The sequence below is a fragment of the Pseudoliparis swirei genome, chromosome 24 (genome assembly GCF_029220125.1).
Source record: "Pseudoliparis swirei isolate HS2019 ecotype Mariana Trench chromosome 24, NWPU_hadal_v1, whole genome shotgun sequence".
NCBI classification, from domain to species: domain Eukaryota; kingdom Metazoa; phylum Chordata; class Actinopteri; order Perciformes; family Liparidae; genus Pseudoliparis; species Pseudoliparis swirei.
In genome coordinates, this window is record NC_079411.1 from 18,401,476 (window position 1) to 18,419,679 (window position 18,204).

The following is an 18,204-nucleotide window of genomic DNA, read 5'->3' on the forward strand; positions in this document are numbered from 1 at the left end:
CCCATGGAGTACAGACACTGGTGGTGGTGTAGAAGAAGAGTTGCTCTAACGCTGATTGGAGGAGTCTGGGGTGGAGGAGGGTCGCATTGACTTGAGCTGAAACGACAACTGACAGCAGCAGACAGGAGGACGTATTTAAAAGATTGCCAACGACGCTGTGATTGGCTTACAGAACTGCGCTGCCTCTGGTTGGTTGCTTCATTCATTGTGCCCGCCCCCACTCAGCTGATGGAGTAATCGCTGCAAGACTAAGACACTGCTTATGAACCAGAGTGTAAAGAGTGTCTTCCTGACTGAACTTTTGCTTGAGCTACATGACTTTCACTCTGACTTTGAGATTCGAGTCTCTCTTCCTATCAGTGTGTGTGTGTGTTTGTGTGAGTGTGTGTGTGTGTGTGTGTGTGTGTGATTGAGTGAGTTGCCAAGTGTCCGGACCGTCTGTTCGTGAACTCCGGTTACCTCCTGCCAGGTGCATCTGGGTGGAGAGCATGAAGCATGAGCTTTTACACACACTTACTCACCAGCATACACGCATGTGTTTCCGTGTGATGTCACCAGCAAGTTTCTTCTACCTTTGAATCAACATTACCTCAGGTACCTGCATTGTATTATGGGCCGGTGAAGTATGTTCTGTAAAACTCTCAATCTCGTACTCAACATCCATACACTCTGCAGTCGGAGTGCACGATGTACTAATTACGTCATATAGACAGTCTGTATTGTCCTCATGTCCATCTCTGTGTATTCATAGCTGATCTATTCGTTGATGACGCCTCTCAGTCGTAGCGCTTTGCTTTGCCATCACTTTTAGCCGTTGATTACCCAACAACTCTTCTTTTTCTGTCCCCTGTTTTTGTCGTCCTGCGCACAATAGCACCGAAGTGCAATGTGCAGAACAGAAAGCATGCCAACTGGCACAGCTGTGAAGCGTCCTTTGTGCAAAGAGTGAAGAAGAAGAAGGATGTCACAGTCCCATTTGTTTACACGGTGGTCTTTATAAAACATGAAAACACAGGCTCAATACTCATCATCGCATGGGCACTCGAATATATCCTCATCATCACAGCTGGTAAAGAAACGTCACATCCCTCTCTCTTCCCCTCCTTAACTCTCCTTTCTCTCCCTCTCCGGTTCTCTCCTGTGTGTCTGTCCCGGTATTAGTGTAGACCCTGTCTTCCTCTTTTCAAAGAAGATCAACTGAATTGCTGGCAACAGCACTATTGCCCCCCTCCAAAATCTGAGCCAGCATTCCTCATGTTGCTCAATGCCAGTGGGTCAACCCCCCCCCCCCCCCCATTTCCTACGGTACTTTTTTCTTCTTTCTACTCTGCTGCTTGTTTTATTTGAGCCTTGCCCGATTAAATTATTGATTTTCTCCACAAGCTCTTTGGACCCTCTCTTTCACCTCCCCCTCTCTGCGGTTCTTTTGTTTCTTTGATCCACATGTTCTCCTTTTTTTTTTCTCACTAGCTTTCAATCAGTCCACACATATTCTTTTTTTTTCTTCTCCAGTCTCACTTTCTCTATTCTTCCCCTCATCTTTCCTCTAGGCATCCCTTTTTTTTTTACGACCTCATTCTCTCTGTTTGTTTAATTAGGTCGCTGATTGTCCTGTGATGTGTGGACTGAATAGAGAAGCTGTCACAGGAGGTCAGTTCTGGATCACTGCCTCCTCCTCCTCTCTCTTTCTCTCTCTTTACCCCCCACAGATAAACACACGCACTCCCACTGTGAGTGGGAGTGCGTGGCATTGCATCACCCTGACTGGAAATGACTTCAAGCACCACAAACCTTTAAGGGACTGAATTCTTTTAAAGGGATACAAACAACAACTGGCTTACCCCCCCCGCCCAGGCAACAATGGGCTGTAAGGCGCCGTAAAACACACTTCATTCAAACTCACAAACGAGCAGGCAATCAACTCAAAGTTGTTATGACAGATTGACAGTTGTCATTGGATCTTACCAAAAACTAAAAATCAAACGCACCAAGCCGTCCGCCGACGCAGCGGCGGAGTTCCAGAGGTGTTTTGCAAATGTGTGCCCTGTGACATTTTGTTCCACCACCATCAATGATGCCTCCAGCTGCGAGGAAGTAGAGGGATGTCGCAAGTTCACGAGGCAATTTCACACATAGATGCCGCCTCCGCCTCGGTGGTTACATCGCGGCTATCAAAGGAAGTTTAAACGCTTGCTGTTTCAACAGGTGTTTCACCAGAATACCTGCGTCCTCCACGGTGTCATAACAGGGTGACGCACAGCAGCCTCACAGCCGGCTCAAATCCTTTTTACACGCAAACGAGAACTGTGGGTGAAAGAGAGGAGTCGGCCTGGCGTAAAATGTTTACTGTGACCGAAACACCCACAACGCCGTTTAACTGCTCGCTGTGCAACGCGGAACGACGCCACAAAATACAAGGCCGCGGTTAAATTAACGACGGCTGTAAACCACCACAAAGTTTAGGGTTACGAATGAATTCAAAGCACCCGGTTAGGGGAAAAGACTCAGTCATTCATCTCTCTGCAAAGTGTGTTCTTATGCCATGAGAACACACTTTTGGTCACTAACTCCTTTTATGGTTCACCGTTTACCTCCTGTCTGCCAGGCCTAATTAGCAGCCATTGTCTAGTTGCGTTGTTTCGGTTGAGCTCACACAAGTACCCTCTCTGTTCAAGGTAACCTTTTAATAAAGGAAGTGAAAACCTCCATTTAACCCCCGAACATCCTGCAGGATCTCCGTAGCGCTTCTCCTTCATCTTCCCTGAGCTGCAAAAACACTGGGGTGTTTCTCTCCTTCTGATTGTTTGTGTTTCTCTCTCTAGTGACGGGGTGAGGCTCAGGCGCAGAGAGACAGGCTGGTCGCAATATGAAAAACAAAAAAAGCACTCTTTAATGAGGCAAAACAGTTTACAAAAAACAAGGTCCAAAAGGGGCAGGCAGAGAATCCAGGTTCAGGGCAGGCAGGGTCAACAGGCAGAACCAGGAACACGGACAGGACGACGGGAAAAGGACACGGAACTATAGACGACAATCCGACAGCAGACACGGGAAAGACTGACACAATATATAGGGGGGGGAAACACAGGTGTACGACATCAGACAGTAATGAGACAAGAGTGGCTGAGGGCAGGTGCAGGGAATTAAACAATTAAGACAGAGAAGACACAGAGGAGACATAGGAGACACGGAACACAGGAGAAACAGAACAGGGTGTTACACTTTCTCTCTCTCTCTCTCTCTCTCTCTCTCTCTCAGCCTTTCTCCCCTTTCCCGTCTGTTTTTAGAAAACAGAAACGTTATCTTTCTCACCTCCCCATTGATTCCTCTGCCACTTGAGGTCCCACGGATCTGGTGGTGAGTTGATAGATGGCCGCGTCACGCAGTGCATCGATCATCAGGCTTTGATCTGCTGTCCGTCAGACGCGAGACGACAGAGAAGCCTCTGTACGTCGGTCACGTCGATTTTCACCAGCGATCTACTTGTGCCTCTCTTTGCCGGAGCAGACGTCAGCATACCGCAGCATTGCGTTGGCTCACATAGGCCTAAGTGGATGAAACAGTTGTGAGGCATGTTGACTCATGATTAGTTGGCGCATAATGGAGACTTAGCCAACATCCGTTTATCCATCTCTTTGTCAGCGTGCCAATTTGAAATAACACAAAAACGGTGTGGTGATTTGCAGCCACGAGTCTGATCTCAAAGTCCTCTTTGTTACTGAACAGCGTATAAACATACGTATAATTTAAATAAAAAGAAAACACAGAGAATGTTTTTGTGTCTGTTTACAGGAAAACACGGGTGTTGTCCTCTGGATGACTTGGAAGGTGTGTGCTTCCACTGCGGTACTTGTGTGGGCGGTGGTTTGCACACCACCCTAAAGTGCGTACACTCCTCACTAATTGGAGTGTATTGTATAACTGTCCGTCATTCGTAACCATGTCATAGACAACAAAATGTACTTTGGTATAAACAGAAAGAAGAGTCCTCCCTAACCATGAAGAAACTTCTTCGCATACCTCGAGCACTGATCCTCCGATCTACTTCCCACTTGGTGGGCGAACTGCTCGGGACCCCCATGGGGCGCTTTGTCGAAAGTTGGTGAAATGTGTCCATTCTGACCTTGAAGTAGCTGTGACTATCATGAATTCTGCAACTTTGTCCGGGCAGGCGTGTTGCTGAGGAGGAGGCGCAGTGTCGAGTGTGAAGCTGCTTCCGTATGAGCGGTCCTCGAGAACGCTGCAAGCAGCAACACCACAGGCGCCAGTTCCTAGCAGACATGTTTTCAATGGGCGTGTGCATATAGAGAGAGAGAAAATGTGTCTGTGAGAATATTTATATCTCTCTGTGGTTGTTAATACAGGGTATGTGCACAGTCTGTGTGCATCGCACGCTGAGTCAAACGAAATAGAAATGATGTACCATCATTCATCTTCCAGCTTTTTCAAATGCCATCCTCCACATTTGCAATCACGTGTAATAGTTAGTTAGTTAGGCCTTTGTATTCCTCTGGGAACATCGGCCATTGATGAATTGTTTCCACCCTCGTCTGTCCTGAGCCATCCTCTCCAGCTGTTTCCACGTCAGCCCCTTCTTCTTGAATTCCTGCTCTGTGCTCCTTCTCCAGGTGTTTTTGGGTCGTCCTCTACCCCGTTTGCCTTGTGGGTTCCATGTCAGTGCCTGTTTTGTTGTTGTTGTTGTGTTTCTTCGTAATGTGTGTCCAATCCAGCTCCATTTTCTCCTTAACAGCTGTATATCTACTGCTTCTTGTTTTGTGCATTCCCATAGGTTGATGTTGCTAATTGTGTTTGGCCAGAAGACTCCAAGGATGCGTCTTAGACAGTGGTTTATGAAGGTTTGTAGTTAGTTTGTTATGTTAGTGGTAGTTCTCCAGGTTTCGGAGCCATAGAGCAGCACGGTTTTGACGTTGGAGTTGAAGATTTGAAGCTTCGTCTTGAGGGAGATGTTTTTACTTTTCCAAATTTTGTTTAAGATGTTAAATGCTGTTCTTGCTTTCCCAATTCTTGTCACGTGTAATGACACTCAGTTATTCACGCTGCAATTTTTTTTCTTCTTCTCTCAAGCGACAGTCAAGATAGCTGCAGATTTCACCCGATTCTCGCGCTCTCACACTCTAACTGAACCCCTCCTCTCACCTCGCCTACAGACACTCTGGTGAGAAAGGCAAGGCAGCGCCTCTACCACCTCAGGCAGCTGAGGAAATTTAAAGTTTCCCAGAGGATCCTTCAGTCCTTCTACTCTGGAGCTGTAGAGAGCGTCCTGACAGGAAGCATCACAGCCTGGTTTGGCAACTGCTCCGCTCAGGACAGGAAGGCTCTGCAGAGAGTAGTGCGTTCGGCTGAGCGCACTATTGGAACTACACTCCCCACCCTGCAGGACTTGTACACCAGGAGGTGCAGAACCAGAGCCGGCAGGATCATGAAGGATCCTCACCACCCCAACAACAGACTGTTTCAGCTGCTGCGGTCAGGCAGGCGCCTCCGTAGTCACGCTGCAAGAACAGAGAGACTGAGACGGAGTTTCTTTCCTCAGGCCATCAGGATTGTGAACTCCGACCTCACCAGGACCCCCACATAGACCCACACAACTGCCCCTCTTAGGCACACACACACACACACACACACACTTACTGTAAATATTGTGTTGTTTTTTATTGTAAATAGTGTGTACTTGTTGCCCTTGCACATTCCTGCTGAGCATTGCCACTTTCATTTCACTGCACACCCTGTGTGTGTATGTGACAAATAAAACATCTTGAATCTTGAATCTTGAATCTTGTCATTATGAGCAGTTGGTGCTTGCATGTTGTCAGCTCGCAGGCTCTGAGACAGATCCCTGCTTTGCACACACCCCTGACCCTGTATCATAATAATTATGGGAACTGAAGTGCCACATTTCAAATGATGCGCGCTTGTCAATGCTCGATAAATCAAAATGTCCTAGTGGTCCCGAATGTGACTTGCTTCTCGCAGGGCTAAACGTCTGAGTGGCTTTTTAACTTCTTTTTCCGAACATGTCTCGTGCCAAGTGTGAAGGCTGAGATTCACAGCACTCGGCCCAACTAAGCAGTTGGTTGGTCGTATCTGTGCCGCGGTCGTTCCCCCCTCCCTCTCTTCCTCTACGGGGCCTCTCCCTCCCTTCCTCCCTCTATCCATCTCGCCCACCACCACCACCTTCTCTCTCGCCCTCTCTATCATCCATCTTGCTGCATTGTGAACCACAGCAGCTGGTTGAGAATCCCCACAGAGGTTTCAGCTGCAACACTCAAATTCGTTGGTTTTGTGTGTGTGTGTGTCGTGGTTATCACTTCTGTATGTGTGTTTGCTAATTAAGCCTTGTGTCCGTTCGCCTAAGAGGAGTTTAATGCAGATTTCTCCACCACCGTCTCTCACTTTGCCACTTAACTTATTGCAGTAACGCCTTCTCCTCTCTGAAGAGGGTAGACATAACTGATATAACACTCTGTTAAAACCAGGCCCTCGTTCCAAAACTGTGTGTCGCCCTCTGGATGAGGCAGGTAGACATGAATAGAATTGTAAATGGTTTCTTTGAAAAGAGAGGGGGGGGGGGCAAGCCCTCTAACAAATTGCACATAAATAAATAGAAGCAGGCCATTGGTTGAGCCACTGCCAACATCTTTTAAAAGTGAATGAGAAAGAGAGCAGCAAGGATAGAGAGAGAAAGGAGACTCGATGAAGGGTGCATTCCTTTCCTCAAAATCAGGTTTTATTTGGCTCCCTCAGCTCGTATCACATCTCTTTCCTCCTCTTTATCGTTCTCCCCACCCTCTTCCTCTCCATCAGCTAGGAGTTCTCACACCGAGCATCATCTCTGACACGATGTACGAGAAACGGAGATCGTGTGAGTCATGAAATCGACGCCGAAAATATGTCGACAGGCGAGACAGAAAAGAAACGTGCAACTAAGCACCACGTTTGCGGACATTCCCTCGTAACTTTAGAGGGATTATGTTTCGGCTCCGCGGCCGTCAGACGTACTGGAACAAGTGGGGAAGCCAGACGCCATACAAACAAAAGCTTGGAAACAGATACTCACACAACATGTGATTGTATCAGCATGAGTATGACAATACAGGTAAATAGGATTTATAGACACACACACGTTATTTATTTCAAGTGGCACAGAGACGAGAGGGGATTTGTTGTGACTGCAGTCGAGTGTGTCATTCATGTCTCCACAGTGCGGGGAACAGATCCTTCACATGAAAGCAGAACAGCAGAAATACGGGAGGCAGCCGACACCGTCGAGAGCGAGCGGATCACGACAGCAGCTGGTTCAGCCGCGCAGGAAGAGGCCGAAACATAGCAGGGACACGACTCCCAGTGAAATATGAGCGTGTTTGTCATCAGTTCTTTTATCGTGTGCACAAACAAACACACGGCCAGTGAGGGCAAGCAAAAATATAATGGATTCGGATTCACAGGTGTGCGTTAGCCGTTCCTCGACCAACCATACAATGCGGTACATGCTCGTGGGATCGAGACTTCGCCTGCGTCGCTTTGGTGCAGCACGGCCGTAACCGGGTCGTGCTGCTGTCTTTGTGGGAAATGTCTCGCTGCACGCGAATACGCCGCTCGCTAAAGCACGCTGATGGCGTTATCTAACGAACGCTCAATACGGAATCACTGTACAGCACTGGGTCTGCCGTCGTGCACGGCGGTAACGTCCGCTTGCTCCTCATTTTCATGACCTATGGCGGTGGGAAGTCGGGGTTGACCTTTTAATGTCGAAGCCACCGTCACCTTTTCACTACTGGAGAAATAAGAAGTGGTTGTTGTGAAATAAACATTGCAAAAAGAACTTTGCTTTTAAGAGGCGCTGGTTCAAAGGGAATATGGAGTTTCCATTCACCCACTGAGGAATTTAAGGCAATAATCAACTCTTAGAAGTATGAAGACTGACTTTTGTCACATCATTTCTTGATCATTACTTCAATAGAACACACTGTGTGTGTGAAATAACAATTTCTCAGGAATTACGAAAAAAACTGCATCATGTGTACACGGACTGCCACACAGTTTTGAAAGGATTTCATAAGTTATTTGAAGATTTCCTCCACTTTAAATCCTATGATCCTACACAAAAATATACGTCTCTTCCACTGGATTAGCTAGAGTCTCACACTACAACCAATGTGTTTGAGACTGAGACGTGTTAGAGCGGGGGAACGCCAAATTCAATGTCCAACCAGTCCAAAACTCCAGAACAAAGAATTAAATAACATAGAATATGAAGAAAACCAAGAAATATTCACATTGGAGAAGCTTGATGTAGAGGTTTTTCTTAAATATTTTTGCCTGAAACTTTATTAAGGTTATTTGTATAGATACCGATATATTTTCTAACACTCTCTTTCTCTCTCTCTAATGCTTCCTCTCCCCTCCCTGTTTCTCCTTCCCATTGTGACTAACCAGTCCTCGTCTTTTCTTTTGAACCCATCCTGTGGAATCTGCTGCATCACTGAAAACAACCTGCTCGGTCTCAGTGACAACAGTCCCCGTCCCATCCCCCGTCCCCCCGTCTCCACAGCCCACACAGGCACCGGCCTCTTCCACAGAAGAGACTCTCACACTGAGGCAGGCAGGGCTTGACATGCAAATATAGCCTGAGTAGGCGGCAGCCTGTGAGAAGGTTGTGCAGCAATGTGAGGACACTCACAAGCCCCGCCCACAAAAGCTAGTTGCTACGCAACCCTGCATGCAGGGGGGTGGGGGGGGAAGGAGGGGCCATGAATTCAACAACTGTTGCCTGAATCTTTGCTCTCACTGTGTGAATGCAAGTCAGCCGGCGGAGGCAGTCAGCGAGGGAGGGAAAGAGCGTGAGGTGCAGAGTCTGTGTGTGTGTTTGTGTGTGCTTGTGTGTGTGTGTGTGTGTGTGTGCGTGAGACACCAGGCAGCCGGTGCAGTGTTTTAAAGTGATACACCCACTCCTCTGCCTCTCTACTTTTGACTAAACCACCAACGAGGATTCACCCTTTGGACTATCCCGACTCTCCCTACTCCACCTGCCTTTAAAGGGAACACCTGTGTGTTTGCGTGTGTGTGTGTGTGTGTGTGAGCTGAGACAACAGACTTAGCCCTGGTGAACAGTGGATGACAACAGCGGATGAGGGTTTTGCCGATGGGACGAGGGGGACTGCTGACCATGGACTGGTAAACGGGGTAAGCAACCAGACCGCATGCAACCAGCTGGAAGAACGAGGCAGAGGAGGGAGCCCTTCACAGAAGGAGAACAAAAACACACACTCAATATGGGGACGTGAGGGATTTAGTGAAAGAGAGGCGTGAACATGAAGGGAGCAGGGTTGATTTGTATGTGATGGGGTGAATGGAAAAAGGGGGGCAGTTTGACGGGTGTGCCCAGTTGAATGGGTCTATGTGTGTTTGGGGGTGGGGGGGTTGACCCCTGCCTCCCTGTCTGTCTTGCTCAGCTGCCCTCGCACTACTCTGTCCCTCTGTCCTCGCGCTAGTCTGTCCTGTCCCTTCGCGATCTCTGTACTCTCAACACCACCCCCCCCCCCCCCCCCTCTAGTCTACTCTTCACTTTGCCTTCTCACCATCATTTCCTCTCCCGGCCCCAGTCGCCGGCGGCTCATCGGTTGCGGCTCAACATCTCTGTGAAAGCAATGGGATTAATTGGAAAGCATCGGTGGCTGCAAGGAGAGGCAACTGCAGAGGGCGAGTGAGATCAAAAGACACGTGCAGGGAAACCGGCTGAGAGCGAGTACAGACAGAACGATAGAGGAAGAGCCTGCAGCACTGACGGGAAGGGATGTTTGCCACTTGAATGTGAGACAGCGTGGGCTATTATGATTCCTCTTATCATGTGTGTTTTAATATATTTGCTGTCAATATTCAATCATTTGGAAATCGCCCCTGTAGGTGTAAATCAAGTTATTCCAGTCTGTTTATCCGGGGCATAGTTCAGGGAAAAGGAGGAAGTTATCGTGTCACATCGTGTTTTTAACCTGTTAAATGTTGGCGTTCTGTAGACACAACACAAAACAGGGCCGAGCAAGGATGTCGTCGTATTTACATTTGATTAACTAACGAAACGTTTTTTACCATTGCAAATAATATCACAGTAAACTATTTAAGAGAATGTGGTGGGAAAAAACTATTCTGATAATTCAGATCAACAAAATTCAGAAGATTTAAATGTAGCCTACAATGCAACTGATACTTATTGTAGTTTGATGTATCCGGTCATTGGTCCCAAAATAGAAAGGCAAGGTGCGCTTTACTTCAATAGCAACACGTGACGTCAGACTCTCTGGTCATTTTAAATGCTCCCGGGCTGTTACGGGACATTACATAACGAGATTAACTCTTCTTCATCCGAGCAGGACATTCTTTGTGGATTGTCTCGGACAACAACAACAAACACAATGTTGTGTCCCTCAATGAAGTCACTTTGCTGACAGTACAGTTCGAGCTTCTTCTTCCTTTCCCCAGTTGATTATGATGTTTACACCGGGACCCGAATAACTAGATTAATGTGCCGTGCTGAGCTGTGCAGGGTGAGTGGAGGCTAATCTGCATGCATTTAAGATGGTCACACCTCTCTCTGTTCTCCGTCATACTCTCTCACACATTGATCGAGAGAAGACTAATCCTGAGACAAAACAAATGATTATCTTTAACACGTTCACATTTTTCTCAAGTCATTTATTCTCTCTGAACTTCTTGAACTACTAGCTTTTAAGTAACTGTTTTTTTTTTCTTCCTTTTTTATAAAGTATTTAAAGTAGTTAATGAAAAAATTCCACAAATAATTCTCAGGCAACGGCTGAAAAGAGGCCGGGTCCCGACCACCTGCCCAGGGGTCTGCCGCTAACCGACACTGATTGAAATGCCATTCAACGGCCGACAGCAGGAGCGCTGAAGAACAGGCATTTAAGAGACAGACAAAGCACTTAGTGAAACACTTTCTTTTCTTTTCACTGGACGTGAGTTCGATGCCATGGAGAGAACAATCAGCGCGCTAGACACAAGTGACTTTGGCTCATCGAGGACACAATCTGAACAACAACAGAGTGCCTGTGCAGCTAAGCATGAGTCAGTTGGGCTTCTGCTCCAAGATGAAAGTAATTGAACACATTTTTCTCTGACAGAAATCGTAAGAAGCAGGTTTATTAACCTGCCTGTTTCATTCTATACAGTACAAACAAAGCACAGTCCATGACTTTGGTCTGACTTCTGCATGTGAAGCAGTGGCACTTTTAACTAAAGTGCCACTTTTGTTAAAAGAAACAAACTGCGTGCTTGCAACTGGTCCACAGAACGCAAACACACTAATAACCCAGCCCGCCTGCGTCGTGCGACAGCGTCTCTAAATTACACTTCGATACGTCAATGACGCTGTGAGGCCGACTTTTGGGTTTTTAGAACACATGCATTCACAAACAGGACAAAATTAGTTGACGCCGCGGAGAACACCGGCTTTTGCCGTCGTCTGCGGCCCATCACGCGAGATAAAGTTGTATGAGTTTAGAATAAAGTATACATCCATTACTATAATAATTCCATGAAAAAGTAGATACTATATGTTTGGTATTGGCAAGTATGGTATTAGCAAGTGGGCTGCAGACCACCGCTTTAAAACATCAACTTCTGTGATTTTGGTCGTCACCATCTTGTTTCTTTTTGCAACCAGACAGTGCGGTGCTAAATTCGACAGAGCAACCAACATGTTAGGATTCATTTTCATGAACTGAGAACGCACTGTTAAAGAATTTGTGTTGTTAACAAAAACACAGACAACTCCCACACCACTAAATTGCTCTTAATCAAAGGACGTATTTCAAGTTCTCCTTGTTTAACGGGCCTCTTTTATATTCAGGTACACACCCACTCACACGTGCACCTTTTAGGATTCAACGTTGACATGCTGCTTTAAAAAAAAAAAAGTGAAATACTCCCTTGATGAAGTCAGAATTAGACAAAATAAACATCTTTCCTCATATTCTGTTTATTCCGAAATTTCTGAAATAATAAAACGCACACAGTCACACGGTTTCACCTGTTGGGGTTGCTTGTGTGTATCCTTGAGAAGACCTTCACACAGTCACCAGTGTGCGGCTCCAGTCCCTCCCTACTTTGTCCTTTGTCCACTGCTACATTCTTGGTAATCCAATGCAGCTACCTATTTAGACTCAGGTGTGTGTGTGTGTGTGTGTGTGTGTGTGTGTGTGATGCTTTTATATGTGTGTAGTTGTGCGTGTCAAGCTGTACTAAAAAGCCCCAGTGTTCATGTTTGACTTACAGCTTTGACTTGAAGAGCATGAGAAGTCTCGAGTGCTTTGTGTGTTTCACACACCGTTGACTTAACGAAATGGTTGATAAATATGAGGCATTACTTCCCCTTTTTATAGCGTACGTGTGCATGCGTAGGAAGAGTATTGCTCACAATAGGAGCTGAATAATACAGACACGCAGACAGAAATATGCACATACTCACAAAGTGTTTATGATCCGCTGACATTTTGTTTTGGAAAACTGGTCTTGAAGCAATCTATACATGCGTGAATATGAACATCACTCATCCACTGAAGAGGCAACATGGCAACTAACTATTGATTTCATTCCAGATGTCTGTTTATTACCTTCGCATTGAAAATGCCGGAAGGTTATGTTTTGATCGCCGTGTATTTATTTATTTATTTGTATGCGTGTTATTCGCAAATCTCAAAAAGTATTGAACCGAATCGCATGCAATTTGGTGGGATGATTGTTTATTATCCGGGGACCAGTTGATTAGATTTTGGGATCGATCGGGTCAAAGGTCAAAGATCAAAGGTCATGAACAGGTCAAAATCTTTCGCAGAACTCAAAAAGTATTTAACCGAATCGCATGAAATTTGGTGGGATGATTGTTTATTATCCGGGGACCAGTTGATTAGATTTTGGGATCGATCGGGTCAAAGGTCATGAACAGGTCAAAATCTTTCGCAGAACTCAAAAAGTATTGAACCGAATCGCATGAAATTTGGTGGGATGATTGTTTATTATCCGGGGACCAGTTGATTAGATTTTGGGATCGATCGGGTCAAAGGTCATGAACAGGTCAAAATCTTTCGCAGAACTCAAAGTATTGAACCGAATCGCATGAAATTTGGTGAGATGATTGTTTATTATCCGGAGACCAGTTGATTAGATTTTGGGATCGATCGGGTCAAAGGTCAAAGGTCATGAACAGGTCAAAATCTTTCGCAGAACTCAAAAAGTATTGAACCGAATCGCATGAAATTTGGTGGGATGATTGTTTATTATCCGGGGACCAGTTGACTAGATTTTGGGATCGATCGGGTCAAAGGTCAAGGTCAAAGGTCATGAACAGGTCAAAATGTTCTTGAATCGCATGAAATTTGGTGGGATGATTGGTTATTATCCGGGGACCATTTGATTAGATTTTGGGATCAATCGGGTCAAAGGTCAAGGTCAAGGAAAGGTCAAACTCTTTTTTTACCATAGCACGATACATTTTTGTCCAATTGGCATGCAACTAATGCCAAAATGTTCATAATTCAATGCCCAATCTTGTGATATGCGAAGGTATGCGCTCTACCGAGTGCCCATTCTAGTTATTTACTGGTTTAGTTGCTTCTTTTCCTCAGATAGCTTACTCCTAGTCTGTAAAGTGTAAATGCAAGTAAAGTTGCACCCTCTCTATTGGCCATCAGGGATCGACATCTGGTTGTAGAGAAATTATGTTTGTATAGAAGTCTATGAGAAAATGACTCTACTTCTCTCTTGATTTATTCCCTCAGTAAACATGATAAACATGAGTTCTCAATCTCTAGTATCAAGTCTTCTGCAATAACAGCGTGGTGTTTATTTAGTAAATTAAGGTCTCATTTTGAGTAAAATAGACCATAAAGCATGGTTTTCTTTAGGGCGGAGGCTGCCTTGTGATTACAAGTCGACACCACGGTGTTGTCTGATTGAATAGTAGTTTGTGTTTTCTTTGAGAGTGTGTTTTCAGTTCTATAGAACTTCTATACAGTCTATAATTTGTCTCTGAAATGTCCAAAAATAGTCAAAATGTCAACAATTTGCCATCTCACCTGTCATGTTCAAACAACGGTTTCAAAGAAAAACAGCAAATTCCCACATTTGAGAAGATGAAACGTTTGGCGTAACTGACTAATTAAGTAATTGGCTCATCTTTTCTGCTGTTTTTGTACACATTTGTTAGACCGAATATCCTTTTAGGCTTCTGTAAAGCCTTTTTAACCCGAACCCCTCTTGTCTCAGAGCTTCTTGTTACCAGCTGGTGTGATCTGAGGTTCAGGACGGCTGGAGCACCCACCGGGAACTTGAATCAAAACGCTGAATATCAAAGCGGAGCATTTCACTTTATAGGTGAATATTTCTGTGTTGGCAGCAGGCTAGGGGCTCTGGGTTTAGAATAACAGGAGAAAGAGAGAAAGAGAGGATGAAATGAACAAAGAGAGAGACAGAGATCTAAAGCCTCTGCAGAGAAACGCCTCTTATCTCTGGAGCTCAAGTCTGACAAACACAAGCACAGAGAGCACTGTTCTTTCTCTGCTGCCCTCTCTCTCTCTCTCCATCCTATCCATCCTCTACGCTCTCCTTCTTCCAATTTGACCGTCACTCTTCAGCTCAGCCTCCAGTCCCTCTGCTGCTGACTCACTGAATCCAAAGCTCAGTATGGTTCGATCCAGTCGCTGTGTGCGCCTGCTCACCCCCCCCCCCGCCCCCCTCCCCATGCTGGTGTTTTGTCCTCCTCCATGTTTACTTGTGATCGTACAGCAACAATATGGGTATTGTCCCAACTAGTTGTGCAAGATGTGAGAACAGGAACAACATCTTATTACATAAGCCGAGTAAGTCCTTTTATTCTAGTTTGGCTGCAATAACACAACAACAAAAAATGCCCCTGAAATAATTGTAGAGTGTGATGTTGAAAAGAGATCATAGCTCACTTAAAGCAAGGCTGCTGTATCTCTGAGCCAGAAATCCAAAATAAATATGTTGCCTCTTACCTCTCGTGCTATTTGGCAAATGGCAGAAAGGACCTCACTGCGTTTAGTTTTGTGTGGTTGAAAAGAAAATAGTTCAGACCGGAAACTGCTCACAACAAGGCCTGAGGGATATCTTGAGTAACCGGGTCACGACTGCTGTAAAAGAGACATTGCTGTGGAGTTGTTTGCACTTTGAGCGACACAAGCCGAGTGCCATATCGTCCCATTATATTGTAGGGAAGGCAGACATCTCTTTCTCCAAAACTAGGCAACTCACGGCAAAACAATCTAGACTGATAAATCGCACTACAGGTAAGAGGAGAGATGCGTATTTTTTCATTTTGGGGTGAACTGTCCCTTTAAACTTTTGAAATGAATAATTATTATGATTTAATGAAGATGAACCTGCATCACAAATTCTCTAGATTTGTGATGCAGGTTGATCATTTATTGAATGCAACGTTGCTGTTTGTTTTTTTCACGGAACATTCTGTCAACGCCGAAAGCCAGTTTGAACGGTTATGATGAATGAGTGAAACTAAACGAGACGCACGTGGGAATCTCCCCGACAGCTAGGGATGGGCATCGAGAACCGGTTCTGTTTTAGAACCGGTTCCCAGTGAACCGATTGTTTGGGATCGTTAGCCAAATTCTTTAACGGTTCTGCTAACGGTCCTCTGTGGCGTTGCGCATGCGCAAACTTTTTTAGTTTCTTCTTCAGACTGCAGCAAACATGGCAACTAGGCAGAGGCGTTCTAAAGTTTGGCTCTATTTCACACGACAAAAAGTGCTAGTGTGAGGTGAGAGTGTGCTCACCTGTGTGCGCGCATGACGGCTGAGCGCCGCACGCGCCACGCGTGTAAGCGCTGCGCGCGCAGACAGCATTTAACGGAACGGACAGCGGAGCATTGCGTGCGCTCTGATCGCTCTTTTAATGAAGTATCGATACTAAAACTATGCGAAATCACATCGTTTTTAACGTACGGGTACTTTGTTAGTATCGCTACACCGTGCAGCGTGACAGCAGCAGATGTGGCGGACTAACATTCAAGCTAACCTAACTTCCCAAACGCTGTGGACATCTGAACGCTGATTGGCCGAGACGGACACGTCCCATCAAAGATGTTTTATTGCGAAGAGCACCGCTTCACATTTTCTCCGCGTCTCACTGCAATCTCAAATCTCAACGGCAGCGGGTCAGGTGAAAAAATAAATAAATCGGAACGCGTCTCTGGTATTGTTCAGGGGGCCGGTCCAAATGTGGAGGCGTTCATTGTGTAAACCAGCTTTCACTATATAAATAATCTCCATTGCCATCCAATTTAGCTGATGAGGTTCAGAGTCAGACCGGTTCAGAGGCTGGTCGTCTGTCTGGGTCACAGGCTACAGCACGTCTTGTACACCTCCTCATATCTTTGTGTTCATCCTCCACCCCATCTGAGAGAGTGTTCTCCACGGCTGGAGACACAATAAGTCCTGAGAGATCGCGTATCCTCCCGGAGAAAGCAGACATGCTTATTTTTCTGCACACAAATTGTTGATGATCCATACAATTGATGGTTGCACACTTGGTATTTGCCACTGCTAGTTTCATTTTTGGCAGCGCAGTTCATATACCCTTTAAAAAAAGGAAGGAGCACTGTAATTTCTAGAAAATTAAATTAAACAGAATACATTTTATTTAAGTTATATAAGTTTTATTTTAAGTTCAAGAGGAATATGTATAAATGTTTTTGGTTCTTTAAGAAAATGTAAATGTGTATGTATACATACAGTATATGGTGTGTGCAGCATTATAGAAAATTATATAAAAGAAAATTAATGTAAATAAACCCGTTTGTGCTCTTTTTTTCACCCCTTGCCCAATAAGAATCGATAAGAGAATCGATAAGGAATCGAATCGATAAGCAGGAATCGATAAGGCATCGGAATCGTTAAAATCGTATCAATTCTCATCCCTACCGACAGCTGAGAAAATAACATTCAGGTTGCACCGCTTCTTGCTCGGCGCCATCGTCTCCCTCATTTTGCATTTTAATCAATCATCCACGTAATCAGGAGGGCTGATTAATGACTTGTTCAGCACTGAACTGGTCTTGACCCTCAGCACTCGGCGTGGACTAAAGGGGCGGGAGGGGAGGCGGATGGAGAGTCCATCTTTTTTAATAACGGCCGCAGCGGCGTGGTCCTGATGGAGAGTTCTGGCCTCTGACGGTGACCTCCCGTCAATAAGCCTCTCAGTCTCTCTCTGCCTTGTCGCCCGCTGTGAGTGTCGCTGCACGGATGTGAAGTGTGTGTCAGAAACACTTCACATGTTTGTTTCTGGTTACGGTTATAAAGAAGAGATGCCACATTGAAGACGGTGAAGAGGAAGGAACCGCATGAACTTGATCATTTCTGCAACGCGTTGACATAATGTCATCACCGAGAATACCGACTCCATTTCACTCGACTTCCTGGTGATGGTCTTTCCTGTTTGTGCCTCTATGATGCCCCAAGGATTTGCATCCAGTATTACAAATGGTTCCATGATTTGACTGCCGGTCACCCGTTTTTGTTTCCGGTGCTTTCCCTTGCACAAACGCACGCGTGTAAATACTGTATGTCGGCCTCGTCGGCGCGATACGATGACGTCACTCGCATCTCGCGGTTTTCGGCTCCGTATCGTCTTCCACGGTGTTGCTCAACCGCTGCAGCTTGACTCTGTCAACATGGTGTGATCCGTGATCATCAGTCATGTTTCATCAAATCTAATTTCTGCATGATTCACTGGGTGCTCAAGTTGAGGTGTGCGAGTTGGACCGGTATATGTACACTGTGGCGCTGCTTGTTGTTAGCTGCAGTCTTTTTCTCGAGGCTTCATTTTATTTCCGATCTCTCTCTCTTTCTCTATTCAGCTTCCCGTGGAGAAGTTCCTCTGCTCTTGATTTTTCTGCCCCTCTTTCCTCCCCCCTGCTTTCATCTCTATTGCAGATGCAATGGATGTAAATAATACACCTGTCCCTGAGAGCCTGGCCGGGTTAAGAGCTGCTTCTGTACTCTGGGCTACCAATCTTTACTTCTTATACTCCAGACTCCAGGTGTCTGACATAGTTTGCACACGCTTATTCAGCCAAGCACCTATCCGCGCTCTGCTAAGCCGGACACAGAGACAATTCACAAAGACACAAATGGCTAC

General features: G+C 45.7%; 1 protein-coding gene across 5 annotated transcripts in view; it reads left to right on the forward strand.

The window, feature by feature from the left end:
- rab11fip4b (RAB11 family interacting protein 4 (class II) b) overlaps positions 1–18,204 on the forward strand; it is a 56,982-nt gene that overhangs the window by 18,651 nt on the left and 20,127 nt on the right. Inside the window, exon 1 of one of the 5 annotated variants that reach the window (XM_056408836.1) lies at positions 8,835–9,201. The exons of 3 other annotated variants lie outside the window; for them this stretch is intronic. In XM_056408836.1, the coding sequence (XP_056264811.1) occupies positions 9,133–9,201 (69 nt within the window). In that variant the 5' untranslated portion in view covers positions 8,835–9,132. Of the gene's footprint in view, positions 1–8,834; positions 9,202–9,609; positions 9,829–18,204 lie in introns of those variants that run through there. One more of the 5 variants, XM_056408839.1, reaches the window with a different exon arrangement.